General features: G+C 41.2%; 2 protein-coding genes across 3 annotated transcripts in view; one reads left to right on the forward strand and one right to left on the reverse strand.

The window, feature by feature from the left end:
• Positions 1-11,141, forward strand: part of SLC25A21 (solute carrier family 25 member 21) — a 511,705-nt gene extending 500,564 nt beyond the window's left edge. Inside the window, exons 8-10 of the mRNA XM_067737301.1 lie at positions 4,241-4,422; positions 5,362-5,414; positions 8,758-11,141. Coding sequence (XP_067593402.1) covers positions 4,241-4,422; positions 5,362-5,414; positions 8,758-8,819 — 297 coding nt within the window. The 3' untranslated portion in view covers positions 8,820-11,141. The remainder of the gene's footprint in view (positions 1-4,240; positions 4,423-5,361; positions 5,415-8,757) is intronic.
• Positions 10,033-27,261, reverse strand: PAX9 (paired box 9). Of its 2 annotated transcripts, none has more exons than XM_067737296.1 (4): positions 27,030-27,261; positions 25,640-26,266; positions 22,515-22,657; positions 10,033-12,259 (listed from the first exon to the last, which is right to left on the reverse strand). In XM_067737296.1, the coding sequence occupies exons 1-4, from the start codon at positions 27,031-27,033 to the stop codon at positions 12,149-12,151; spliced, it is 885 nt and encodes a 294-aa protein (XP_067593397.1). In that variant the 5' UTR covers positions 27,034-27,261; the 3' UTR covers positions 10,033-12,148. The 2 variants fall into 2 exon arrangements, with proteins under 2 accessions (XP_067593397.1, XP_067593391.1); XM_067737290.1 differs by having other exon boundaries at positions 10,033-13,266.
• Positions 27,262-27,629: the final 368 nt, after the last annotated feature.

Genomic DNA, 27,629 nt, shown 5'->3' on the forward strand with positions numbered 1-27,629 from the left:
TAACCAGCATGAGTGTAGTTTGGCTTGGGGGTAGAGGTGTAGAATTTGAGGCTAGAAAGGTAGGTTGAAGGCATATCATGGGAAACAAACCAAAGGCCAATGAGGAGCTTTGGCTTTACTCTCTGTGCTGTGGGGAAGGGTTGAGGGTCTTTGAGTAGGGAGGCATCAGAAGCAGATACGTTTTTATTAAAAAAAAAAAAAAAAATCCCTGGTGCCACTGTGAAGAACAGATGATAGAAGCAAGAAGAAAGCAAGACTTGGTGAAAGTAATGGGAACCTGAGCTAAAGCCAAAGAAGTAGCAAGAGCAGCCGGAGGGGGATGAAGGGGAGGGGCATTTGAGGGACTGTGTTCTTCCGAGGATGGTTGATGACATGCAGCAAAGAAAGCAGAGGTGAGCTGGCAGGGCTCTCCTTGGCGCATCCGATCCCAGTCTGGGTTGCTGCCTAGAGCAGACCATGGACTCAGAGGAAGAGGCTGGAAAGGGGCCCAGAGGCCGGGTGGTGAGGGATAGCTCTTGGCCATCCCCAAAAGACTTTTCTCCTCCCTAGAATGCCCAGAGGGGTAGCAATTGACCATCTGCTTTGTCTGCCTGGAATATCAAAATCAGTGATTCCCAGACATGGGCCCTCAGCCTGGCAATGTCAGAAGTCCTGAAGTTCTTTTTTTTTTAACATCTTTATTGGAGTATAATTGCTTTACAATGGTGCGTCAGTTTCTGCTTTATAACAAAGTGAATCAGTTATACATATACATATGTTCCCATATCTCTTCCCTCTTGTGTCTCCCTCCCCCCCACCCTCCCTATCCCACCCCTCTAGGTGGTCACAAAGCACCGAGCTGATCTCCCTGTGCTATGTGGCTGCTTCCCACTAGCTATCTATTTTACGTTTCATAGTGTACCTATGTCCATGCCTCTCTCTCACTTTGTCACAGCTTACTCTTCCCCCTCCCTGTGTCCTCAAGTCCATTCTCTAGTAGGTCTGTGTCTTTATTCCCATCTTGCCCCTAGTTTCTTCATGACCTTTTTTTTTTCTTTTTTTCAGATTCCACACATATGTGTTAGCATACGGTATTTGTTTTTCTCCTTCTGACTCACTTCACTCTGTATGACAGACTCTAGGTCCATCCACCTCACTACAAATAACAACATTTCGTTTCTTTTTATGGCTGAGTAATATTCCATTGTATATATGTGCCACATCTTCTTTATCGATTCATCTGTTCATGGACACTAACGTTGCTTCCATGTCCTGGCTATTGTAAATAGTGCTGCAATGAACATTTTGGTACATGACTCTTTTTGAATTATGGTTTTCTCAGGGTATATGCCCAGTAGTGGGATTGCTGGGTCATATGGTAGTTCTATTTTTAGTTTTTTAAGGAAACTCCATACTGTTCTCCATAGTGGCTGTATCAATTTACATTCCCAGTGATGTTGAGCATCCTTTCATGTGTTTGTTGGCAATCTGTATGTCTTCTTTGGAGAAATGTCTATATAGGTCTTCTGCCCATTTTTGGATTGGGTTGTTTGTTTTTTTGATATTGAGCTGCATGAGCTGCTTGTAAATTTTGGAGATTAATCCTTTGTCAGTTGCTTCATTTGCAAATATCTTCTCCCATTCTGAGGGTTGTGTTTTCATCTTGTTTATGGTTTCCTTTGCTGTGCAAAAGTAAGTTTCATTAGGTCACATTTGTTCATTTTTGTTTTCATTTCGATTTCTCTAGGAGGTGGGTCAAAAAGGATCTTGCTGTGATTTATGTCATAGAGTGTTCTGCCTATGTTTTCCTCTAAGAGTTTGATAGTGTCTGGCCTTACATTTAGGTCTTTAATCCATTTTGAGTTTATTTTTTTGTATGGTGTTAGAGAGTGTTCTAATTTCATACTTTTACATGTAGCTGTCCAGTTTTCCCAGCACCACTTATTGAAGAAGCTGTCTTTTCTCCACTGTATATTCTTGCCTCCTTTATCAAAGATAAGGTGACCATATGTGCATGGGCTTATTTTAAAGCAACTTCTAGGTACTTTCCCAGGTGATTCTGGGAACCTAAGGTGGGTCTGAGGTGGGTCTGGGTATCCGTATGTTGTAAAGCTCCCAGGTAACTCTGATGCACAACTGGATTTGGGAACTACTGTGGGATCTTACTGTTGAGCTGGGAAATTAATAGAAAACATGGGTTCAATGTACGCTTGTGCTAGTGAACACTATGATGGCTTGAAGACCTTAGGATTTGGTCCCCAACAGCATCTTAAACATAATGACCTTCATTAAGTGTCTTAGCCTCTCCTCCCTCCCCAACTCCAATCCTCAGCGAACACATCAGGAGGTGGGAGACGCTGTGTGATTGACAGGGTCCCTTGAACTTCCCAAAAGGTCACTGTGCATATACAAGTCATCACTTTCACCCTTGTCCTTGGCTGTGTCGCAGGAGCACCACAAGAGGGTCTCATCATAGGTGTTTTGAGACTTTAGAAAACAGGTTACATAAAAATACTATCCATTTTCTGCCAGGCTTGTACAATATTCATAGCACTTTTACTACTATTATTGTTTTTATTTCTCAGAAAAACCATGCAGTACAAAGTTAAGGTGGGTGTTAAAAACATCCCTTCTACACACTGGGCTCCATGGGATTCAGTGACTCGTGCAAGGTCAGACAACCAGAGCTGGCCCTGAATCCGCCATCCTCCCGAGCTCCAGTTCTGCTTCTGTGCCAGAATGGAGAAGGGTAACATAAAGGCATTTTTCTCTCCTTGTAAAAGGGAAAAGAATGGGGGGAGGGGAAATTATTTAAACACACCTCACTCATACTGCAATCACTGCATTGTTTTTCCTGTTGAAAGACCCTGTTGGTTTTTAAATCCCTTTAAACCTACCCGACACCTGTATGGCCCAGATCCAAGAATTATTACCGAACCCCTCACTTTTTATATTTAACCACATAGGAGTTTCTGTGATGGTATCTGGCTCTTGTTTCAGTTGAAAATTTCAGAGCTTCCAGAATTTTTCTTCTTCCATCAAAGCTATAAGCATGCAATGCTCAGACCTGATTTTTTTTTTTTTATTAAGCAGAGAATGGTTCCCACGTTTACTTCTCCTGCTGGATAAAAATAGCATCATGGCACTACCCTGTATTGTTCCTCTGTGAAGATTCCCTCCGAAGTATTGACCAAAAGAGAGGCCAGGGGAAGGATAGGGGAGGTCTCCGTCAGCAACTTACAGTTTGTGAGATGACCTCTCTTCAGGGCAAGAACTGAGGCTGACAGCAAAATGAGAACTTTCCAGCAAATTCATTGTAACAAAGCATAATGTGAGCTCACTAGGCACAAAAATAGGCAAAAAGAAAGTGACTTCCACATAAGACCTAATTAAATACTTTGATGTCAGGAGCAGAGCAGGGAGGGGTGGAAAATCAAATCAGACCAAAGTGAAGGACCCAAATTCAAATGGAAAGAAGAAATATTTTTCTCTCTCTTTCTTCCTCCCTTTCTGTGTGCGTGTATGTCTCTCTCCCTGTCTCTTTTCTGTCTCTGTCTCTCACCTTTTCTTCCTTTGCCATTGAAGGAAGAATAAGATTCAGGAACAATGGGTTGAAAATTCTTCAGCCAATAGTCCAGTGACTTACTACTGTTTATAACGCACAGAATGTCACAGGCTGTTTTGCAGCCTTCCCAAGTTGGTTTGTTAATAACAGGAAGCTAGCACTTCTCAGTACAGTGGATCAGCTACACGTGAAAATAAATGCAAAAAACCTGGAGGGGAATAGCAGCAGACCGAGAGTAGCCTTGATTTAATTTAACATTTGGGGGTCCACACACAAATGAGCATTTTAGTAGGCTTCATGGTGGAAGTTGCTGTCATTTGTAAAATATTCTGGCCAATTAGCTAATAGTGTGCTTGGATTTCTCCTGTTTTGATACAGTAATACTAAGTACATTGTGAAGCCCAATTATACAAATCATCCCCATATGCCATACCAGTCTTTCTTTATGAACTGTGTTTATAAATCCTGTGTGAGGAAATGTGTACTTCAGCAATTTAGACCATGTGTAAAAACATAGCCAATGGGATTGTCAAGAAAACAAGTTCCAGCCTAGGAAATCCTAATGTGTTCCGCTGGAATAACAGGAGGGTGCCGGGGAGTGCAACGCTCTGCTTAAATACATATTGCTTTATAGTGTTTAACCGACTTAGGGGCTTACGCTTCCCTTTCTGTTATTTTATTCTTCTTTTCTTTTAGGATCCAACCTTGGAGTTTCTGAGAAAATTTGGGGTTGGTCTTCTCTCGGGCACAATAGCCTCAGTCATTAACATCCCTTTTGATGTTGCCAAAAGTAGGATTCAAGGGCCTCAGCCAGTTCCTGGAGAGATCAAGTACAGAACCTGTTTTAAAACAATGGCCACGGTCTATCAGGAAGAAGGGTAACACATTCTTATTTTAATAAATGTGCAAGACTGAAGCATTGCTAAAACCATATTGTACTTCCATTTTGATGAGAGCCATTAAGCCCTCCTGAATTGGGTGTGTGTCTGAGAAGCTCTAGGGAATAGATGAGAAACTTTGTGAGATAACACAGTAATGAGATGTTGGCAAAACCTTCTTACGCCATCAAGAAGCATAAGCCACGATCATTCAATATACTGTATGTTTGTCCTAGATTGCCAAGGTGAACTTTTTTTTTTTTCCCCAAGGTGAACTCTTTGCTTGTCGGTTTGCACAGTATGCTATTGCATATAATATGCCCTGTTCCCACGTGGGCAGGAGAGTAATTGTCTTCTGACTATACATCTAATCAAAATGTCACCTAATTATATTCTCCTGAGAGAATTAAACATGAGAGTTCTGTGAAGGTAGTTTTCTTTTAAGAATTTAAAGTATGTGCCTTTTTCTACTGTTTTTTTTTTTTTAAGTCTTACTTTCGTCTCTTCATCCCTCCTCAGCAGGTCTTATTCTCAAGTAAGCAAGTAGTATTTTATTATTTTGATCTAAACTGCATCGTATTTCCTTCTGTGAGGACTGCGTTTATGGTCTTTTAAACTCAATTCCAAGAGTCATTTTGTCCATATACACAGCTGTCTTGAAAGTAAGGCCTGTCTGGATAACAAAAACCATCTCACTGATGAAAGTCCTATTTGCGATGGGACAAGATCAGCATAGCTTGGGTATTAAAGGATTAATTCTTTCCTCTCATCCAATTTGCTGCAGAGAATACTTAGCCCGATACTGTCTGTTTTGGGATTTGAAAATTTTTCTCAAATGACTTTTCTGGGTAAATGCTGGGTCAGCATCTCAGTAAAGCTGAGGTACAACTGCATTTTGTTTTCAGAATAAGAATGTTGCTCTTTCCCTTCCGGTTCTAGCATTTTAGCTTTGTATAAAGGCCTGCTTCCCAAGATTATGAGGCTTGGACCAGGTAATAATGTTTTCATTAATTATATCCTTCCTTCCTTATTTCTCTAGTATCCCTTTTATCTTATTTTTGTCTATCTGTAACACAACTAAAGTTTGTCACACTGTGAAACATGGAAGGAAACCTTAAGGATAAAAAGTTGTCTGGGAGTATTCAAGACACTAAAGGCGTCCATTAGAAACGTTCTGCTTTTGTTTATAAGGTACTATTTGTGGCCTTACTGGAGGCTAATAGAAGCCAAAGCCCACCTTAAGTCAATCGGAAAGGATGCACAGCCAGTCGGAGTTTGAGTCGCTTCTGGCTGAAAGGGAGGATTTTTTACTGAGTGAGGGGCCAGCCCAATAAAACTTTCCCTGTGCTTCTAGTTCATTCTTGCTCCTGCCTCAGCTTCACTTCAGAAGGAGAAAAGGAGGACAGCTAGTCTCCATGAACAGCCAGTGCAACTCTCCCCACTGTCGCCTCTGGGAAGCAAGAATGGAGAAGCTGCAGCCTGGCGCTCACCTTCCTAGCTCCTGTCAGCATGATGGTGGAGGCTCCTGGCTCGGGGCCTTACCTCAGGATGCCAGCCCACAAAAAGCCGGCTGTCATTCCCACAGGGAGAGTCAGCTGCCTCTGTGTAAATAGATAAGAAAGCAACTGCTGCAGACTCAACCACCTGGGCAAATAGTCTTGGATTATAAGCAACCTTGTGAATAAGTACAGAAGTATGCACTAGACCACACGTATTATTTTACCAGGCTACACTCACCTTCTTAGACATCCTGGAAATCTTCCCCAGAACTGGCCCCTACTCCTCCCCTTTCTCCCTTTCCCAATCCTCCCTTTGAACACTGATGTCCCCTTCCCCTGCCACACTCACACACATGCACATTTACCTTTAAATCTCAGCCCAGTGAACGAGCATTTCTGCCAATGTGAGATATAGAACAGCAGTCTGTAAATTGAAGCTCGTGAACAGTTCATACTTTTGTATATTTTGAAAACACTTCCACAGTTCCCAATCCATCTGTCCCAGCCTTTCTAGGCATTTAAGCATGGATTTTTGCTTCACATTTGAGATTCAGACCTGCCTTCTATTATTGGCCCGTGTGTCAACACGACCCCAATGACAAAGAATATTGATTTTGTGCCACTCTCTCTTCAAGAATGTGGTATTTTTCCTTCACCACACAGTATAAACCTGCTAGTAGACCTAGTATTAGAGAAAATCATAGGACTGGCCCTAATCCAGCTTTCTCAGGACGGGATGGGCCTGAAAAGGGAGAGCGATCAGGGAGAGTTTAGCTAAAACGGTAATTGACTGGAACCTTAATCCAAAACTCTTAAATAATATGACCCCAGGTTTTGTTAGAGGCTTGCAAATGTTTGGTTGGCTTTTTAAGTGTTTTTTGCATGAGGTGTCCTGAGTTGCTGTGGTGTTAAATCCAATGAAAGGTGTTCTTGTGAACATGCTGTCCAGGCTAAACAAAATTGTGAATAACTGGAAATCTCATTCAAGGACATGGCCTCCACTCTCATCCCAAACATACAGGTCCTAGCAACCTCAAAGGAAAGAAAGGTGTAGAGAGAAAGGTAAGACTTTTGAGTTAAGGATAAGATTTTTTCGAGAGAGAGAAAGAGGAAGAGCGAGAGACAGTAAAAAAGAAAAGAAGGGTGAACCTGGCATTTTCATCCTTCGTTCTAGAGAAGCATCCCATCTTCTTTTTTTTTTTTTTTTTTTTTTTTGCGGTACGCGGGCCTCTCACCGCTGTGGCCTCTCCCGTTGCAGAGCACAGGCTCCAGACACGCAGGCTCAGCAGCCATGGCTCACGGGCCCAGCTGCTCCGCGGCATGTGGGATCTTCCCGGACCGGGGCACGAACCCGCGTCCCCTGCATCGGCAGGCGGACTCTCAACCACTGCTCCACCAGGGAAGCCCCCATCTTATTTTTATAACAGCCTTAGCAGCTCTATGTGTCTAATGATCAGGACCTCCCATGAAAGAAGAACTTGAAGTCTGTGGTTTAAACTCCAAATATCACTAGGCTGCAAACCCGATTCTGCGTGTTCTTGTCTTATATGGTGAACAGTTAATAAGAGTAAACAGAGCAATTACATACATATTAACAACCCTCCGTAGTGCATCCCTTTTTGTTTGCCAGAGCCAATAGGGCTACAGCAGCTGAGAGGGGGCTATTAGAGTATCTTCAGGGGTTAAAAATGAAAATTACAGGCAGATAATTATCTTTGGTATAAGGTTACACAAACAAGTGCGGCCTGTAGATTAAAAAATATATATATATGGTAGTGTGTACAAAATAAGATCAAAATCAAGTTCTGTTTCTTTCTGTCAGAAGCCAGTCTTCTGTTCATGCAGCCAAGTCTTCTCTAAGTTGTACTCTGGATATCTGTCCACATTTTTTTAAATTGGGCTTTACAATGTTGTGTTAGTTTCTGCCGTTTGTCCACACTTTGATTTTGTAATATTGTTCACATAGACATGAAAGGATTGAGAATATCTTAAAGGGCACAGGATATGTGCTATTTACTGCATCAGACAGAACACAGAATCATCCACATGCAAATGCTTCTCCCGACGTCTAAGTATTCAGCAGCCTCAGTGCTTGTTTTCCATATCATAGTCCTATTGACATATTACATAGCAAGCCCTTTTGCAGCCAGTTATATAACTCTTCTCTTCCAAGATAAATGATGGTCTTATGACACTCAACCCCGACTACCAAATTTTCAAGTGCAATCCGTATATATCTGAGGCAGATGAAAGGAATGAAGGCAACAAAAATCTGAGGCAACAAAAGGAGGTTGAAAGCTAGCTAAGTTTTGAAATACAGATTTTCAACGTACTCAGAAGCTATTTTTCACATTGTAATCCAGTCTGAAAGCTGTAAGAGAAAACCAGGCTCTTCTATCCAGCACCATCTTAGAGATTTCCTTCTTGAATGCAACGACAATGCTAATTATAAACTGAAAAAGGTAAATCCTTTGCCTACATATGACAAATCTGAAGGTTTCAGTTTGCGGGAAAGCCACATGCCCTTACATGACTAAATGTGTCTGTATTTACTTACTTTTAAAAATTAAAAGTGCCTGAAAAAGAATCTGATGAGAAATGATGAAAGTTACAGAAACTCATGGGGAAAAAATGTAGTTAGAGACTCAAGATGGTCTTGATTTCGCTCTGAGAATTTTCCACAGTAGTTTTCTGTGTGTTGGAGCTTGAGAACTGATGATTCTGAATGGCTTCTGCCTGATAGGCTGCATCGGACTCCAGGGATTCAGAAACCCAGTGGGAAAGACAGCACGATTTCACAGGACTTGGGATAAAAACCAGATCTTTTCTTTTCTAGGTGGTGCAGTGATGCTGCTGGTTTATGAATACACCTATTCATGGCTTCAGGAGAACTGGTGATTGCCTACAGAGTATTTTTTCCCCCTTGTGATAATGGATATTCATTATACAGCACCATGAGAAGAAGAGAATATCGATCAGCTGAGCTGATACAATGATAAATTATAATTATACAACTATACACAATTATAGAGGGCAAAACAGTTTGTTCAAGAACAAAACCTATTTTGATACTTCAGAAATTATCTCTAGACAATTAGAAACTGTCGTTTTGGTCAAATCCATAAAACTGTGAGAAGAAAATTACTACTATGAAGCAATGAGGTATATAAACTGAATATAGAAAAACAGCATGAAATCGGATCTATTTCATAAAAGCAATATAAATTTTGTGACCTATGTTCCTCTTACAAGGCTTCACAAGGAAAATTCATTGTGTTGATGATTATTTTCTCCCAAAAGGTTAAGAAGTGCTTAAAAGGGAAAAAAAATTAAGCCAAAATGTAAACAGTTTTTATAAGGAATTAAATTCTTCCATAAGTGGTATTTAATGATATACAAGGAAGATATTTCTAAAGTGTATCAAAATGACCTTTTAAAATTTTATGTTAAAATGTGAGTTTGTTGGTTTCTTTTAGTAATAATACTCATCTCAGCTATATTTTCCTAAATCTACTTTATATTTTTCACTGTTGGTTAATATTTTGAAATCATGATATTTGAAGTCTTTTATGACAAATATAAAACATGAAATTATATTAAACTACTTTCCCTTTGAAAACAAGTTTTAATGCTGAAATATTTTCATGCTAAATCACAAATTCGAACCACTCCTTGGGCCCGTTTGTGCTATCTGTATTTGCATCAAATACCTTTGTTCAGAACTCTTACCTATTCCATTCTTAAAAATGATGTTGAGAATAAAACTAAATTTCTAGATTATTAGTTTTAAGTGACGGCTTCAGGTGTGAAGTTGACTAACTGCAGTGTTAGAATAGGTATTATGAAGGGGAAAATGTTTCAAAGGAGAAGTACATTCTTAGCATTTCCAAAGATTCCTGTACTAACATGCACTCGAAAAATTATCTCCTTGGCATTGATATAACCAAACTTAATTTTATATACGCATCCTGAAACGATGCTGCTTCGGTAGCTCGAGTCAACAAAAATATCTGCATGTTCTAGATGGCACCCGCTCTTAACCACTACAAGATATTCCTACCATGAAGCTGTGTCACTAAAACATTTTGAAAATAAAAAATGAAAGATAACATAGTAATTATTACTCTTTATTAATTTAGAGCATTTAAAGTATAAAAATAAAGGCTTTTTGACATACTGTATATACATACACAGCCTTCGGTTGTACATCCTTTCCAACGTGTTTTTTTAATTTATATTTCAGCCCAGTATTTAATGAGGGTCGTTAAAAGTAGGACAAAACAAGAGAAATAAGAATGTGTCTGTTGTCCAACTGCATTCTATCCTTCAGGTAATACTCTTGCCTTCTGTGAAAGAGAGCACTGCCTGCATAGAGGCCATGAAATTGAACCTTTAACCTCTCCATGTGGATGGGATGGAAAAGGATCTCTGAAGAGTGCATTTGCCAGGTTAAAAACAACACTTTTACCCCCTAAGAATCAGAGGAAATATGTCAACAGTAACCGATAATGTTTTAAAAATCAAACCACCCCATATCCCATCCCACTTTCCTTCTCTCGTTTTTAAAAGTAGCTTTAAATCATAATGTGCTTTAAATAGCCAATTGTATTTGGGCTTTCTCTTTTTCAATTTACTCCATGTGAATTCACTGTTGCTAAGAAAAAACCTAGGGAAAAAAAGAAAAGGAAAACTTTCATACTATTAATATTAGATTTTTAACGATACAAGAACCAGAAAAATATATAAATAGCATAATAACAAGAGATTTCTTAATTTAGATAAAGAAAATAACATTTAGTTATGTTTCCATACAAACAATTGATATTTTTTAAAGACTCCTAATAGCCGCCTAAAAACATCTGATAAGGAATAATTCTGTACCTTATGTCAGTTTTTCTGCATGGCAGGAGAGTCCCTGTACAGTGTGGTTTTAAAGTCTCCACCAAAATATTGGACTGGTATTTTGTTCCATTCGGTTTATAGTCTATTTTCTCACCAGACTGGGAACTCCAGATGTCAATAGGAGCTTTACAAGATCAAAGGAAGACTACGGCCCTGAGAGTTCATCTGCTTCTTCTGCTTATTCTTCTCCTGAAGTTATAATCCTGTTTGCAGCACTGAATTTCGGTTGCTTTAGAAATAAATGCAGTTCAAAGCTCTCTATGAGATATCTGCTGCTTGAAAAAAGCAGTTCCTCGAACATAGCTTGTGTGTCAGAAATCTGCTTACTGTTTATATCCTGGTGATTTGAAAACCTAGCTAATCTAGCCATCTGAGTTTTAGATGAGGCCATGAAACCGATGTGACAGAACTGGATTGCCATGTGGGCTGTGCACAGCACAGACCAGAAGAAATCAAAATCACCTAACGAATGCATCTTTAACATCCATATCTAGTGATGTGCCCTGTTAGTTATTGCACAGAATTAATACCAAAAAACACGCAATATATTAATTTTCCAATAGATGAATTGTACCAATGTTTTAAAAACGTATTTTCAAGCCTATATTGCCAAGCAGGAAGAACTTTCTAAACAGAAGCAATTAAAACTGTAGAATTTTGCCCAAGAAAATCAACTGTTTTAAAATACAACACATAATCACATGCACACACGCACGCGCGCGCACACACACACACACACACACACACACACACACACACACACACACACACACACACACACACACACACACCCTCAGCTCTATGATTAACACTAAAGTGAAAAACAACTTGGTTTAGAAAGATCTATCAGTTAAACTGTGTCCTGTAACTCCAGAAATGAATAAAGGAAATTTTTAAAAATTAAATAGCATTTGTATTTCTAATACCACCACCAGTTTACCTACATGTGAAACATGCTTCTGTACAACAATGTAAACTTCACAGCAAGCCATTTTTACATTCATTAGAGCAGAATTTTCCATTGTCTTTAAATTACAACGTAATTTTGGGCTGAGACTGCTGAACACACAGGTAAGCCAACAATAACAGTACAATTTAGTTTCACAGTGGTTTTCTTAACATAAAGTTCATTTTAAGTGTCTTTGCAAAGCATTTCACATTAAACTTAAGTTTCTAAGTGACTTCCTGTAGAGCCTTGTTCAGATATTTTCCACCCTCTTGTCTTTATATGCTTGGCATGTGTGTTGTTTGATTGGGATACAAAATGGGAGACTGGCTTGTTTTATCTGTGTTTTGAGTCCTCTGTTGTAGAAAGAAAATGTCCTTCATGAGATGTCGAAGCCTTCACTGCACACACAAAATCTGGGGCAAGTCCAGGTCCAGGAGCCTGAGCAGCCCACCACCAAACAGAGACAAAGACATTGCCGGAAAGTCACCTTTGCAAAAAGAAAGGAAAAAAATAGAGAGGGGTGGGGGCAGGGGAGGGGCCTATCCCATGGAATGAAAACACAAATGCACCAGAGTCCATATTTACAAACTAATAGAAAGTATAAACATTATTGTATTTGGAACCAAGTCAAAACACCAGGAGGAGCTAAATTCAGATATTGCTTAAGTTATACATATATTTTCCAACAAAATATGCCATCTGTTAAAAATAAACAACGGATCACTCAAGTCAATTATTGATTGGTTTCCTAATGATGAATTAAGGATTATTTTGTTACCTTATTTGATTAGAGGGTGTAGCATAACTTTTTCTATACCTATTTTATTGATTTTGCAAAATCTCAACAATTGCACGTTTCAGAAGTTCAGGTTGATTTAGAATAAATATACACATGTGGTTTTACCAAAGACTAGTTTTAAAAGTTCCTTAAGCCCTTTGAGGGGTGCAGGTTTCTTCACTATGTTAAAACAGTGTGTGGCCAACACAAACGTCTCGTTCAGTCCTTAACACTGCTTTTGTTTTTAACTCCTACAGTCATGTCAGGTGTTCTGTGAGAGAGAAGTTATGGTAAGAGATATTTAAGTGTCATCAGCACAGAGGATGTGAGTCCGTAAAGCCAGCTTTCGAGGCAGGAGGGTTGGAGGGCAGAGGGGTGGGATCCGAGACCAGGGAAGAAGGGGAGGGTGTGCTGGGGGGGGGACGGGACTCGGGTGAAGCTGCGGCAGACGGAATCTCCCATCAGAGTGCGGAAGCCGTGACAGAGTGGCTACCTTCTCGGGCTGCCTGCATTCCCTTGAACGCCAGCGACGCGGGAATGTCACAATTGTGGGGGGAAAGTGGGGTGCCACTGGCATGTTGCCACCCGTGTCCAGCAACATAACCAGAAGGAGCAGCGCTGTAGGTCATGTAAGGCGACACTTGGGCTGGGGTAGGATAAGGAGCCATGCTGGATGCTGACACAAAACTGCTTACAGCTGGGAGACCATTTGGTGCCTAAGAGGAGTAGGAAAAGAGAAGAGGTGAAAATAATCACATTAGAGCGGTTGACATTTCACGAGTTCTTAGAAAGAAGCAGAATGTCAGTTCTGAGTAGTAACAATATTCTGACCCTACTTTCTGATTTTTTGTTGTTGTTGTTTAGACTTGACTCTTTTTATATTCTAAATGCATTCACAGTCTTGCTACTTAAACATATTCTTTCCACAAAGATTTTGAGGAGGCTACAACCAGAAAATTCACAGTATTTGCTTTTGCTACTTGGAATTACAGGAAGGAAATGCAGGGTGAGAAAAGAATTAATTGTGATTAAGTACTCTCAGAATCCATTCAGCTCTCTATCTGCCTTTGTCAACCCTCCCCATACTTCAGTTTTGTTTGACTCTTTTGTTGAGGCATTTGTGAAGGGCCTGGTTGGTATAGCTTTCATTTCCATTAAAGAAGGGCAGAGTATGGGCTGTCACTTTAGAAACTCAAAATGAGCATGACCTTTGTTAAATAAAACGTGGGCCATATTTTAAAACCATGTTGAAAATGCTTGTTGGACGAAGGGCATGCAAAATCAGGCAGTTTGTCTAGAAGGGTTCTTTAATGACAATTGGGAGTATATTTTCCAGAGCTATTTTATCAAAAAGGAAACTGTCAGAATATAAAAGAATCGCATATGCATGGTTTTGAAATTGGAAAATTTGCTTGCTAAGTTTTAGGGCCCTGTGATCTGAATTTTTAGAAGCCACATGGATAAATCTCTTGAAATGAATTTAAATGTAAAATGTTAGTTTGCAAACAAAATGCAGCAACGCTGGCAGGCAAGTCTGCCTAGAAGCCGGTGTTCTCTTGGCAACCAATAAATTATTGTTGGTATCGTTACTATTAACAACACCAAGAACACCCTGATTTCTAATCCTCATTCTGGCATGAATACTCGGCATCCTTCTTCAACTAACTTCATTTTTCCCCCTGAATTTCTACATTGTTGGGGCTTCCCTGGTGACGCAGTGGTTAAGAATCTGCCTGCCAATGCAGGGGACACAGGTTTGAGCCCTGGTCCGGGAAGATCCCACACCCGGCAAAGCAACTAAGCCCATGCGCCACAACTACTGAGCCTGTGCTATAGAGCCCATGGGCCACAACTACTGAGCCCACGTGCCACAACTACTGAAGCCCACGTGCCTAGAGTCCATGCTCCACAACAAGAGAAGCCACCGCAAGGAGAAGCCCGCGCACCACAAGGAAGAGTAGTCCCCCGCTCGCCGCAAGTAGAGAAAGCCCGCACAGCAGCGAAGGCCCAATGCAGCCAAAAATTAATTAATTAAATTTTTAAAAACATTTCTACATTGTTTAGAAATAAAAAAAATCCTGTTTCCTGGTAGTGATGTGAATAAATAAACATATCACCATATTTCCTAATGAAACTATATGTAAATAATAGAAATATTATTCATAAAACCAATTTAAGCCTTAGAGGTAAGAAAAGCGGACATATGTTGGATACTTTTTCCAATTCAATTGCAACACAGAAATTGTTTTCTAATTTAATTCATTTGGTTATTATTTTCACTTCCACATCTATGAGAATGCAACAGTGAGGTCTCAAAAATGATTTTCTCAATTTAGAGTAATGCATGGAGTAGAATATATACATGAATGTGATTTAACACTACTTGTGGATTTCTGACAAAATAAGAATAAAAGTAGAGGAGTTAGCTTTGCGTAGTTCTATAAGAAGACACACCTCATGTTCTTTTTGTCAGAGTGCTTGTTCTTTGAAAAATGGGGAAGAGGAAAGGAAACTGAGGTTTCCTGAATCTGTCCTATGTCCCAAGCACTAAGAAATATCCAACATATTTTATCGAATAATTGGAACTGACAAATTGTATCTCATTTTAACCTATTGAGTTTATAATAATTACAAGATAATTTATAATGAGTACAATGCGATGTTCAATTGAAATTAAAATGTGTTACAAAAGATGATGCTTTGTTTTTTAACAAAGAAGCCATTGCACATCAATGTTGAATACAAATGAAATATTATCCTCTTTTTATACAAAAGAATATAGATTAAGGAGTTTAGCCATTTACCCTATAGGCCAATCAGCAAGTCCATGGCCATGTGTTAAAAGAAATTATCATCCCTGTCTGCTGCAGGACCCTCTGTAGCAAATCATTCTACTCTTCCAGACAATTAAAAGATAGATACAATTTAATTTCAAACTAGAGCATCTTTTCTGGTAAAAGATTCTTTCCTCTTCTAGAACCTGATTCTCATTCTTAGATCCTAATTCTGTTCCTTAACTTCTAAAAGAAACTCTTTTTCCTTCTTTCTGAAAATGGCTCATTAGAAAATGGCTCAAAAAAGCTACACTTTAAGACTCTCAACAGATGAGTATGAAGATAGACAACTGTCAAATTGCAGAAGAAATTTAGCATTGCATAGAGATTTTATTTCTGATCATTATTATCTAGAATTTTCCCAATAACCTAAGAGAAATTAGTTTGGAAAGGGATTGTTCCACTTCAGTTATGGAAAGGTGTTTGCATCTACATTTGGCCTCTTCCATTCTAGCATTAATTAATATTTTATACTATTTGTGCCAATGTGCACCAAGAATCATAAAATAAGAATGTTAAGGTTGAAATTACTTTTAAAATAATGAAAACCTTTGCTCAACACTTTCCAAGTACATAGGTTAGATTATTCACTATAATACAGAAACAGCATATTGTTTAGTAATACATTAGCAGAAAAAAATGTATTGGTGAGTTCTATTTTTCATCACAGCTAAGTTTTTCCTACTCATTCTGTTTTCTTTATATTTTTTCTATCATTCAACATTACATTTCTCTCTGAGATACTTGCTTTGTTATTGTCCCTTTCCCTTCCTTACACCCTTGCCCTTGGAACCACTGCTCTCTGACATGACCCCTTTATTTGGGGCTCTTCAGCCATTCTGATGTAATGTCCACAATCTCTTACATGGGTCCACTTCTTTTTGCCCAGAGATGTTCTCCCTGAGAAGCCAGGCTGGACTAGACTCTCATTTTAGGTAATGCTCCTAGGATTTGGGGGGAGGGAAAATGTTGGATTTAGGCCCCTGTTACCTTCAGATGCCTTACTTACTCCATAACTACATTTGTTTGTCAGGTGTAAAAAACACTAAGAGTTCTTTCCAGATTTGTCCATTTTCTATTAAGGCAAACTTGTTTTTCATGCTATTAGTCCTATTAGTATGAAATATTTCAAAGTTCTCTAAAATCTGCAATATATTTAGAGTCATTTTAGTGATGTGGGCCCCTCTGTACTGCAGAAAGGAAAGTTGGGAAGGGAAGCTCAGAGAGGTTTGACATCCTCGTCTTGTAGAAAAAGGCAAGGGGAGGCTAATAAAGTGTTTGCTTAAAAGAAAAAAAGAAATCTTTAAACAGTTTAAAAATAGCTCTTAGCTTTCCCTCAGGTTTAATTATGACCTAGATTTGGGGTGGAAAAGTTTTGTCATAATTTCCCTTTTTACTTTTGAAGTTCAGATTTAGAAATTTTTAAAAAATGGCTTGAGCAAGATAAGAGAACAAGCATGCTTTAACTGAAACGTACCTGCCACCTTCACTATTCATTCATTCTAGTAACTCAATAAACACATCAATTTTCTCACTATTAATTTTGAAACATGACATTAGTAAAAGGTATAAATCTCTACCAGGTAAAGTAATTGTTATTTATGATGCAATCACTGAAAGAGTAAAATTTTCCACCACAAAGGAAAACAACTACAGGTAGCATTGATGTTTGTTTATTCTTTCCAATAAAAGAGTACATGACTTAAAGTTCCCAAATCTGTTTAATGTTTTCAGTGAAGGGCATGTAATTAATCTGAAAAGCTAGTTAGGCTGAGTAGAGACTACCAAATATACACCATAAATATAGTGGGAGCAAACATGCTAAATTACTCTATTTAATTGGATTGTAAATATGATTTATAAATTGACCAACATATGGAATCCCCAGGGAAGAGTAAACAAATTTTCCAAATGAAACCCCAGCAATGGGCATGTAATGGAAATCTCATTTTTGAAAATGACTTTACCTAAAGATTCCATAAATAAAACCTCAATCCATCAACCCCTTTTTCATGTGGATCTTCCATGAAAGCCCTGAGAATCCTTTCCTCTAAAGAACTGTACAAGGGTCCTCCCTAAGGCAAACTATCTTCTACCTAATGTTGAGAACGAGATTTATTAATACAAAATAAAATAGACCAAATTGTATACCCTGGAAAAAGTAAGTTCCTTGCTCTGTTGAATGTTTCTAGAAAAAGATGTATTTTTATCCCACTGACATTAAACGAAAGAGTCCAGAAAAAATACATAAGATGCAATGCAGTCTAGTTAAGGCCATCACAAGAGAGAATGAAAGTATGAGTTTTCATTGCATTTGTTCTAAAATGTTAGAAATACGGATTTGCCAGTTTTCAAAAATATTCCTAAGTGAATATGTCGAGAAGCTATAGTGGCAGAGAGCTAGACTGTAAACAATTTGAGGACAGGGACTTGTCTTTAATCATCTCACATCCCCACAAAATGGGACACATTATAGGCGTTTCATAATCATTTGTATACTTAAGTTAGTGCAGCCTTTTGAAAGCAAAAGATGTGTTGCTCTTGCTTTTAAAAAACAACAGAAAAAAAAACCAAAACTGGGCACCCTTTATCACCGAACAAGCATTACACTTTAAGTAAAGCAAAATGAGTAAAGCTGTTGAAAAGGTCAATAAAAGTTGTAACCTAGCTATTTCATTATTTGATTTATGGTCATTCCATTTATTCCCCACCCCCACCCCCAGAGAAAATGGAAATGCATTAGTATCCAAACACTTGTGACCGTGAAAAACTGGTATGACAACTATCTGGCAATTAGATGTTATAGACTATTCTTCAGATGCTGGTAGTTGTCTACTCAACATTTTTTCTCCTGAAGAAAATGCAAATAGCAGTGCCAAGTCTTCTATCTACAGTCTTTCATCCACTCATCAGTTCTACCTGGTTCTTCCCTTACGACAAAATCAGTTTACCTTGGCCTTATAATAATGTAGGTTCAGCCACAAATAGAGATGTGCTTCACCTAGAATTTCAACCTCGATATCATAAGCAAGAAAAAGCTTCAGATCTGAAAATAAACAAGATTCTCTCTCTTTTTTGGTGAAAATCATTTTTCTGACTGCTGTTCTACCCTTCTTAATTCGTTATGCAATAACCTAGTAGAATAAATCTGACGAAATGATGGTTGTAAATATGGTTTCAACATTCATCCAAAAGGATCTTAATTATGGGTAATTGCAGATCTAAATGTCTCTAGGTAATGGAAAGCTGCTATTTAAAATGTTTTTCTAAACTTTATTTTTCCAAAATGTTATTAAAATTGATGTAGCCTTGAAAAAAATTTAAATTGCTTTTTTTTGTATTTTATATGACACATTTTAGCGATACATAATCATTAATTTTGTTTTAAAACATAGTTAAAAGTTAATCAGGTCAAAGAATATTTTTCATAATAAATAACATGAATTTCAAAGACTATTGGCATTTGCCTAAAATTGCATTCTCTACAAAATTATAAATTATTTAACACAAAGTTAACTTTGTTTGATATGAAGAAAAATCCATGGCAACTTCATTTATATTTTCACAAGAACAGTGTGTCTGCAAGGACAGCCAGTCTGTTAAATAATGCACTAGAAAATTATATTCAGTATGCTGAAATACTATCTTTATTTCAAATACAATGTATAAATGAATGTTTCATAAGAATTTCAGATTAATTTGTCTCCAAATTAAACTCTTTTCACATCTCATTTAACTCTGAACTTTTTCATAAATTCAAGTGTTTATAGACTATTCTCCATTCCTGAGATCTCAATTTGTAGCTAATTTTATATTAAACTTGCTGTCTGAGTTGACGTATACTACCCCAAAATGAAGATACTCAAAGATTATAAATCTGCCATTCAGATGACTTTAATTAGAGTACCAGATATTCATTTTTTTCTGAGAAAGCATGCCCAATTATACAAAGAAAATTTCAAGAACTATACAACTGTTTATAAACTGTTAGAATGAGGCATTAATTCACTAAGTACCACGTATAAGGGTAGATCTATTCCAACCTCATATTTCTCTGTATGTTTTTGTTTTTGTTTTGTTTTGCCATGCAGTTGCATTCAAGAGAGGTTTTACAGTTTCCACAGAAAAGGACCAGCGATTAGGAACCAGAGAACATTATTGTCATTCAGAGTTAGATGAGATTAAAGAGTTCTAGCCCAATATTAAATGTGGGTGAAAAAAGCCAAAATAAATATCCTTTTTCTCCTATCCTCAAAGATAGACAATAAGGACTTCAGAATGGCACTATAAAATATCAATTGCAGTGTAATATTAAAGTGTACAGTTTGAATATTCTAAACTAATGTTTTAAAAACAAGATAGATGTGTGCATAAGGTTCTAATTACTAGCAATCGGGCATCTTTCTTTGCAGTTTAAGCTGAAAATAGAAACTGTAGATTACAGTAATCAATAGAACCTATGATCAGTTGTCAAGTCAGCCCCTCTGGTAATTTTACAGGTATATTCTGACAAAGGATTATGCTCTAAATCCTATAATCCTGAACCCTTGATTTCCTCCTTTATATACTAAAATGAAACTGAGATTATATAATACTACACTATTTAATAACAACCATAAATGCACTAAAAGTATTATGTGCAAAAATTTTGAGAATTTTTTTTTTGCCAAAGACTTTCAATTTTTGTTTATAATACAAATAGAGAAAAGTTTTACCTAAGTTTACACTAGGGTTGTGGAAATGGACATATGCTGATAACATTTTGAAATATAACTTAAAAAAAATAAAACTACCCTTTGAATATTTGTAGGAGAAATGCATATATGTATGGAATACACACACACAACACACATTTGCATCTTTGTTTATGAGCAAGTTTTAATGTATAATTTTACCCTCAAGGAAATCAACATCTAAATTCCAAAACTGCTCACAAAATGACACAGTCTAGTGTATGTGTCTACTTAGCACACCTTCAGCATTAAGCACTATTTTGATAATCATAATAGAGTAGCTACTGATTTAATTATGCACAGAAATTTTTCAAGTTTTGATATTTTACATCATTTGTATTATCTTGCTACATGGCAATGCAGAAGATTAGCATATTGCCATTAAGAACTTTCCAAACGAAAGTTTGATACAAATGTCTTTTTCTTCTGCAAAAAAATTTTGACTTGTCCTCAAGCATTTAGAGCAATACTTATTTGGCCACTTATTTAAGTTACTTACTCTTATAAATCTGATAATTAAGTGACTTGATATTCACTGTATAAAATGTAATGGATTTTTAATGTTCAGAATATGCAGGTAGATTACTTGACACAGTGTTTTATTTTAAATTGATTAGTTTCATTTTGAAGTGCATGTATTAACTAACCATTTCTAAACAAGATAATACACTAGGTCTATAATTCAAAGGAGTAAAAATAAAAGTAATCATAAAGATTTTTGGATTATGATGCTGCTTTATATATAAACTGGGTTCATCAACTACATGTGGGAATTAGAGACCTTTATTTTCAACTCTGTACTTCACAATGTTATTCCAGGAAATGAAGAGCTAATAAACATTACTGAGCACCAATTAAATGCTTACTACTCTGTATACTAGGTGCTTTATAGATGCTCTTTTGTTTGTAACAAAATACCTTGACACTTTTTGACTATGAGCTGGCTGACCAAAGTATATTCTGACAAAAGAAAAAATTTCTTGTTTTTTGAGGCAATCTCTAACGCCATTTCTATCAGGGTAATATTTAATGAATGCCTACTATGTGCCCTATAGTTGCATTATCTCATTGAAATTTCACATCTCTTGAGGTTGACCCTATTATTTCCCTGTTTTATAGATGAAAAAAATGGAGTCTCTAAAAGGTTAATAACTTGAGTAAGTGGCAATGGTGCCATTGTACGTAATGCCTCTTCTTTATGAACTACCTGCTCTTCTGTGGAAGGTAGTGACAAACTTTCTTACAATTTCTCTTTGGCATTCTTTACGGTAGAAGGAGATTCAGGATAGGGACCCTCCTTCCTTGCTGCTATTTTCTGTTATATTTGTCATGGGAGAGCTACTAATATATATGGGATTCTGTTTTAACAAAATAAGGGAGGGAAGAGGAACTGAAAATGGGGTTTGTTAGGGAAAATAAAGACTAGGATTTTTTTTCCCAATTGAATAAACGTTGCAAGTCCTATTGTGCTTAAAAAGTTTATTTTAACAGATAAGAAAACATTAAAAGTTTTAAGATTTCAAAATAATAAAATGAAAACTGGGTATTTTGAGGCTTTGGAATTGGAGTTTGGAATGAAGAAATCTGCAAACCTACACAGGTCTGCTCAAATAAACCTTACGCTGCTTTAAGGTCCAGGTTTGTTTTTGTTGTTGTTTGCTTTTTTGAGAGCTTTGAACTCCTGACTCCACCGTGGTGATGAATATAGACTCAAAACTCCTGGGCTTTTGTTGTGGTGTTGCTTAGTTTTTCTCAAAGGAAGAAAAAAAACACGGGTGTTTTAATTTTTCTTATGGAGAGTCAGGGGAGGGCGAGAGGGAAAGAAAAATTAAACGGTCCACAGCCGGTCCGTATAATTTGAGGTTTTCTCACTAACCTCCCTGGGGAGATTACGACGTGACCTTTAATCGGGAAATGGTAACTACGCAGTTTATCTGTTTGCCCTCTCCTCGCCGTCGCAGGACCAGCCACGCGCGCCCGTTCTCTGGGAGCCGCGGACCGCCGCGCGGGAGGAGCCGCAGCGGCGCGCCCTGGGGCGTGCAGACCGCTCGTCCCGCGCGCAGCTGGGAACCCACGGCCGCTCTCCCGGCCCCTCGGAGGCGCCTTCCCGGGTAAGTGTACCCCGACGCGAGCCGCGTTAAAGGCTTCAGGCGCGACCTCCCCGCGCCTCCAGCGGCCGAGCAGGCCCGGAGGCGCTTCCAGGGCCGCGGGGGTCGAGGCCTCACTACGCCCTCGCGGGTCCGGGCCTCTGTCCCCCCCCCATTGCCCCGGCTTGGAGCTCGTGGCCGCCACGGGGAGTGGACCTGGGCCTCTCCTCGGTCGAGGTTCCGAGAGGGGCCCGGGGCCTCCGTCGCCCGAACCCCCGCGGCCCACCCGGCGGGGCCCTCGCGTCCTCACCTGAGCGTACTTGGCTTCCTGCTCCAAGGCCCCCTTCTCCAGCCCGTTCACCGCGTGCGGGGCGGCGGCGGGGAAGTTGCTGCGGCCCAGGCTGCTCCACTCCTCCACCTTGGGGCTGTGGTAGGGGGAGCTGTCGCTCACTCCTGGGGAGGAGGAGAGGGCGTCAGGCTGGAGGGCTAACCGCGCGCCCCCTCCTGAGACCGGCTGCGAACCCGCGACCCGCGAGCGCGAGGGCTGCGACCTCTGCCGTCCCCCTGCCCTCCGCCTCCCAGGGGTGCGGGAATGGCCCCTCCGGCCGGGAGCCCAGGGCTCGGCCAAGGTGATTTGCCTCGAAGTAGGCCTCTCCCCGCCCTCTCCCCCACGCCCGCGGGAAGATACGTTTTTCTTTTTCATCCGGCCTTTGATTACCTCCTCCTGTCCTCGCTCCCCCGGGGAAACGAGTGGAAGGAATCTGAGAATTTTCCCCCAGTTTTCCCAAATCGGGGAAAGAACCCGTGAAACTGGATGCGCCGTTCTCCCCATTCCTAAGCCACGGTCCCAGTCCTGACCCGGGGTCGACTGGGGTTCGACAAAAATCTGAGACTGGTGCTAACTGAAAAGGGAGAGAGGGTCTCCCAGGCCTAACCGCGCCTATGCTGGCTCTCAGAGACATCCAGAAAAGTGCTCACTGTGCTGTGGAGATCTAGTACTTCTGTCAACAGATGGAACAAAAAACCTGCAAAGTCCTTTGCAAACAAATAACTAAAGGATGCCCACAATATACATGCAAAACATAGGTGCACAGGTTTCTGCCTTCCGTATGTGCCTACCTTGTGTGAGACTACCCTTGATGCTCTATCTCTACACGTTAAATACATGAGGTTATGTGCATATGACTTAAAAAATAAATACTACAGTTACCACTGTAAATGCCACCAGTGTCAGAGGTAAGGTTATAGGTTTTCTTTTTCAATGAAACAAAAGGTTAGGATAATTAAAGTATAAGTATTTTGGAAAAGAAGTAAAGCCGTCAGCTATCCTTTATGTTTTTAATAGAGATGCAAAGAAAATTATACGGGCGTAAACTGATTACCACGATACCTAGAGGTGTACATATTGAATCACTGGCATCTTTAAGTGAGCAAGTAGAATTTTAAAGAGAAGATATTTGAAAACTATGAGCAGTTGGTCTTTGGGACCCATGGGTAGAGGACTGAATGAAGTTTGACAAAACTACTACAACTTGATTTTAAATACTTCCATCTGATACAGTGCTTCAAAGGGGCAATCATTTTGTAGAAACGATCATTGGTAGAACTAATCATTTTATATTCACAGACTTGTCAGAAAACAGGTTGTTTAAAGCTGGTATCCAGAATCAACAACATGTAGAATGAAGAGTTGCTCCTCTCCATAATCTAATACTTTTTCAACTGACATTTGGTCTGATTGTAGGCTCCCTAGGGAAGAAAAGTTTTCTTTTCAACTCTGTCAGTCTTTTTTCACTATGCCTCCCCCTCTCCAAAGAATTAGATTGTGTTCCAATTTGCACCAGGAAACTGTATTTTGGCCCAGAACTGCCAGTCTCTTCTTGCCTTCCCAGACAAAAGGCAATCGGTGGGCACAAGCCTGAAGTTATCTTAAGAAATTGAGATCCCCCTGCGCGCCCCCATTTCTGCTGATCTCACACTTTCCCATGAACCGGGGCTTCCTTTAAGTGTCAGTGAGGTCAGTTTATCCTATAAATCAAGGGCAAACTCTCTTCAAATAAAGCTCCAACCAGCTCCGAACAAGACAAAACCAGGCTCTTAGAAGGATCTTGTAAAGTCACAGTCAGAAAGCAAGAAGATGAGAAATCAGGGCTATGCTTTAATTATTTAAAAAGATAATTGTGCCAATGTGGTGGCAACCGAGAAAGGCAGGAAACAATTAAAGGGACTATTTCCCCTTTTCCTATTTAATTTTTCCTCTGCTCTTTTTAAACTTCTGGCTGAGAAATTAAGAAGGTAGGCTCTTTATCTCTGCATTATTTAAATTCTGCGTCTAGGGCATTTTTTACTTTCTTTTCTCCCTACCGAGGAAGAAGTTAACGCTGTTTTTGTTTTGTTTTGTCCCGTTTTAACAACGCAGTAAAAGAAAACAACCTCGGGTCTCCTGCGGAAGCCCGACTAAGCACAGGGGCTCGAGGAATCGTTCTTAGCGAGCAGAAAAGACACACCACACGCAAGGTCAAGGGTGAGAAAGGAAAGGCACCACTGAAAACGTTCAGGGACTAGATGTCCACTCACATTCCCGGGGACTGGGGGACCCTAAAGGGAAGCGGCAGGCGCGGGAAAAACGGGAAAGAACAGAAAAGAGGACAGCATGAAATCGCGTGAATTTTCTCTTCGTCACAGCAGTAGTTGGTGCCACTTCCTAAGACATATATGTAGTGAAATCTGTTAAGGTAAAAAGTGTCGGGGGGGGGGGGAGGAGGGGGAGGACAAAGAGAGAAATAAAGCAGAAAATTAGTCCCAGAATGAGCAATGCTGTAACACGCAAGTTACTAGTAGTAACTTCAGGACCTCCGTTTCCGAGGAAAATGAAGTGAAGCATAAGAATGAAACCAATTAGGTGACATTTGAACTTCCTGCCTGAGCAAATTTGGTCTGATTGCCAGAATGCAAGAAGAACACTGCAGTTTCCACAGGGTGCCCTACTCCTCGCGGCCGCATCTGATCCCCAAACAAGCTGCCCGCAGCAGTGTCTGCAGCCGGCAGCCCCACGCCTGCTCGGGCCTCTCCGGCTGCGCCCCAAGTCCGGCCCCGGCGGCGCTCTCCAAGTGAGCGAGCTGGTCTGAGGCTGCGGCGGCGCGCGAGGCGGGGGAGGGTGGAAAATGCGAACCATGTGTCGGGGATGGGGGGATGCTGTGGGTCTGGTCGTTTGAGATGAGGCAGTAGACTGCGTGTGGCAAGGAAACGAAGGGCATGAATTTCACGTTAATGAGATCAGGACACCCCATGGGAGGGCCCCTTACGTTCCCAAAGGAAGAAGCCTCAGGCGGTGGGATAGACGCGGGCCCCCCCGGAGGCCGCAGATACAGAGACCCCAGAGAGGCTGCGGCGGGAAGCTCTGCACATACACACATCCGGTCCCCGAGCCCTTACCTTGGTCGGTGATGGAGCGAATGCCCAGGATGTCGGTGACGGAGTGGGAGGAGGGCCAGGTGCGCGGCATGGCCACTGAGCCGGGGATGGCGGGCACGCCGGGCGGCGTGGGCACCTTAGCCGCGGCCGCCGTGATGGGGCTGGGGTACGAGTAGATGTGGTTATAGGGCAGCGCCGGCTGCGGCGCCGGTTGGTGCTGCTTGTATGAGTCGTAATGGCCCTGTTGGGCCAAGTTGCCGATCTTGTTGCGCAGGATGCGGCTGATAGAGCTCACCGAGGGCACGTTGTACTTGTCACACACGCCGTCCGCCAGTAGGCGGTCCCGTATCTCCCAGGCGAAGATGCCGGGGTCCCTCTGCTTGTAGGTCCGGATGTGCTTAACCACAGTGGGGGTGGTGACCCGAGGCTTGCTGCCCCCAATGGCCCCTGGCAAGATCGAGCCTGTCTCATTGTAGCGCGCCAGGATCTTGCTGACGCAGCCGTGCGAGACCCGTAGCTGGCGGCTGATGTCACACGGTCGGATGCCCAGTTGGGCCAGCTCCACTATGCGAAGCCGAATGGCGTTGGGCAGCGGCCTCCCGTTCACGAATACTCCTCCCAGCTGGTTCACCTCCCCGAAGGCTGGCTCTGCAAAACGAACACATGGCGCGCGGGGACGCGCATCCGCAGTTTGGGACAAGCGCTTGCCACTCGGCCTCCGCGCGCGTCATGGGACAAGGCGGATACACCCGCCTCGGACTAAGGACCTGGGCTTTCACCAAACCGTAAGGTCCCCGAGCCTTGAGGAACGGCTGCAAATCACCGCGGTCGAGTCAGACCCTCCTCCCTCATTCTGGCAGTGCCTGAGGCCGCTATAGACAAATGTAGTGGTGAGACGCAGGGCCTCTCCGAGTGCTCAAAAGTCTCCGAAGCAGGCGGGGAAATCGGTCTCGACGCCTGCAAGCGGCTCCTTCTCGCCTACTCGGCGCTAAAGTCCTTGTGCCGCTCCCCCTTGATCCCCAGCGCCCCGCCTTGGGACCTGCGCAATTAGACAAAGTCTAGTCTTTTTTTCTGGTTGGCGTTTTTTACCCCCCGCCCCGTGTCTGCGTGTATGTGAAACAAAATTTGGTCCGCAACTGGGACCGCGGGGCTTGCTGATGCAACCTCTCCCTACTCTTGAAATCAGAAAATGGCATCAACAGCAGCAACCCAGTAGCCCGCGTTCAGACTGAGCTGCTGTGCGTCGCTGACCCTTAGCGTGTTCCTACAAGTTGTAGGAACACGAGCAAAGTCAATAAGGAGAGTGTAAGCGCTCAGTGGTGCGCGCCCTCGCGCGCCCTCCCTCCCTCCCTCGCTCGCTCGCTCCCTCCCTCCCTTCCCGGTTCTGACAGCGTCCCCCGCCGCCACTCACCCATTGCTCCGAGCAGTACACCAACCGGGCCCCAGCTCCGCACTCCCAGAAAGAAGCTTTTCGCGTGGCCTCAGTGGCCCGGTGTGTCGCTCCCCCGGGCCGCTGGTGCCTCCGCTTCTCCCCGGGAGGAGGCGGCGAGAGTGCAAAAGGAAGGAGTAAAAGGAAGTCTGTGCCCCGATGAAAGAGGCTTGAGTTCTGCATTTCAATCTAAGCAGCAACGTGGGCTGGGCTGAGCGGGGCCGGGCGGCTCCGTCTATCACTCACTAGGGACACGCCCCCAAAGAGGAGGGCCCGAAGGCAAGCTGCATGCTGATTGGTTTGGTCCGTTGAGCGACAGCACAGTCCGGGAAAGTCCTTCCGCTGTCTCTTTCAATCTTGCTCAGCACCTGGGTGACTAAATACAATGAAAAGAGGTGTTTGACACCTTCCCAGGGGCAGCGCAAACAGACCGCAAAGTCAGGCTGTTAAAAATGCTGAATAAGCAAATGAAAGCGTTTGGTCTGAATATGAAAGACTCGAAGGGAGAAGGGGCTGAGAATACTTCTTTGGGGGAAAGACGGACATCTCAGAATTTAACTTCAAACTCTAGGTGGGAGGTGA

Source organism: Pseudorca crassidens, chromosome 1, assembly GCF_039906515.1.
Source record: "Pseudorca crassidens isolate mPseCra1 chromosome 1, mPseCra1.hap1, whole genome shotgun sequence".
Lineage (NCBI taxonomy): Eukaryota > Metazoa > Chordata > Mammalia > Artiodactyla > Delphinidae > Pseudorca > Pseudorca crassidens.

What these genes read in the sequence shown, in the direction of transcription:
- PAX9 (XM_067737290.1), bottom strand. An exon ending in TCGCTCCATCACCGACCAAG is followed by an intron (nt 22,658 to 25,639) that starts GTAAGGGCTCGG and finishes CCTCCTCCCCAG; the next exon opens with GAGTGAGCGACAGCTCCCCC. An exon ending in AGGAAGCCAAGTACGCTCAG is followed by an intron (nt 13,267 to 22,514) that starts GTGAGGACGCGA and finishes TACTCCTCTTAG; the next exon opens with GCACCAAATGGTCTCCCAGC.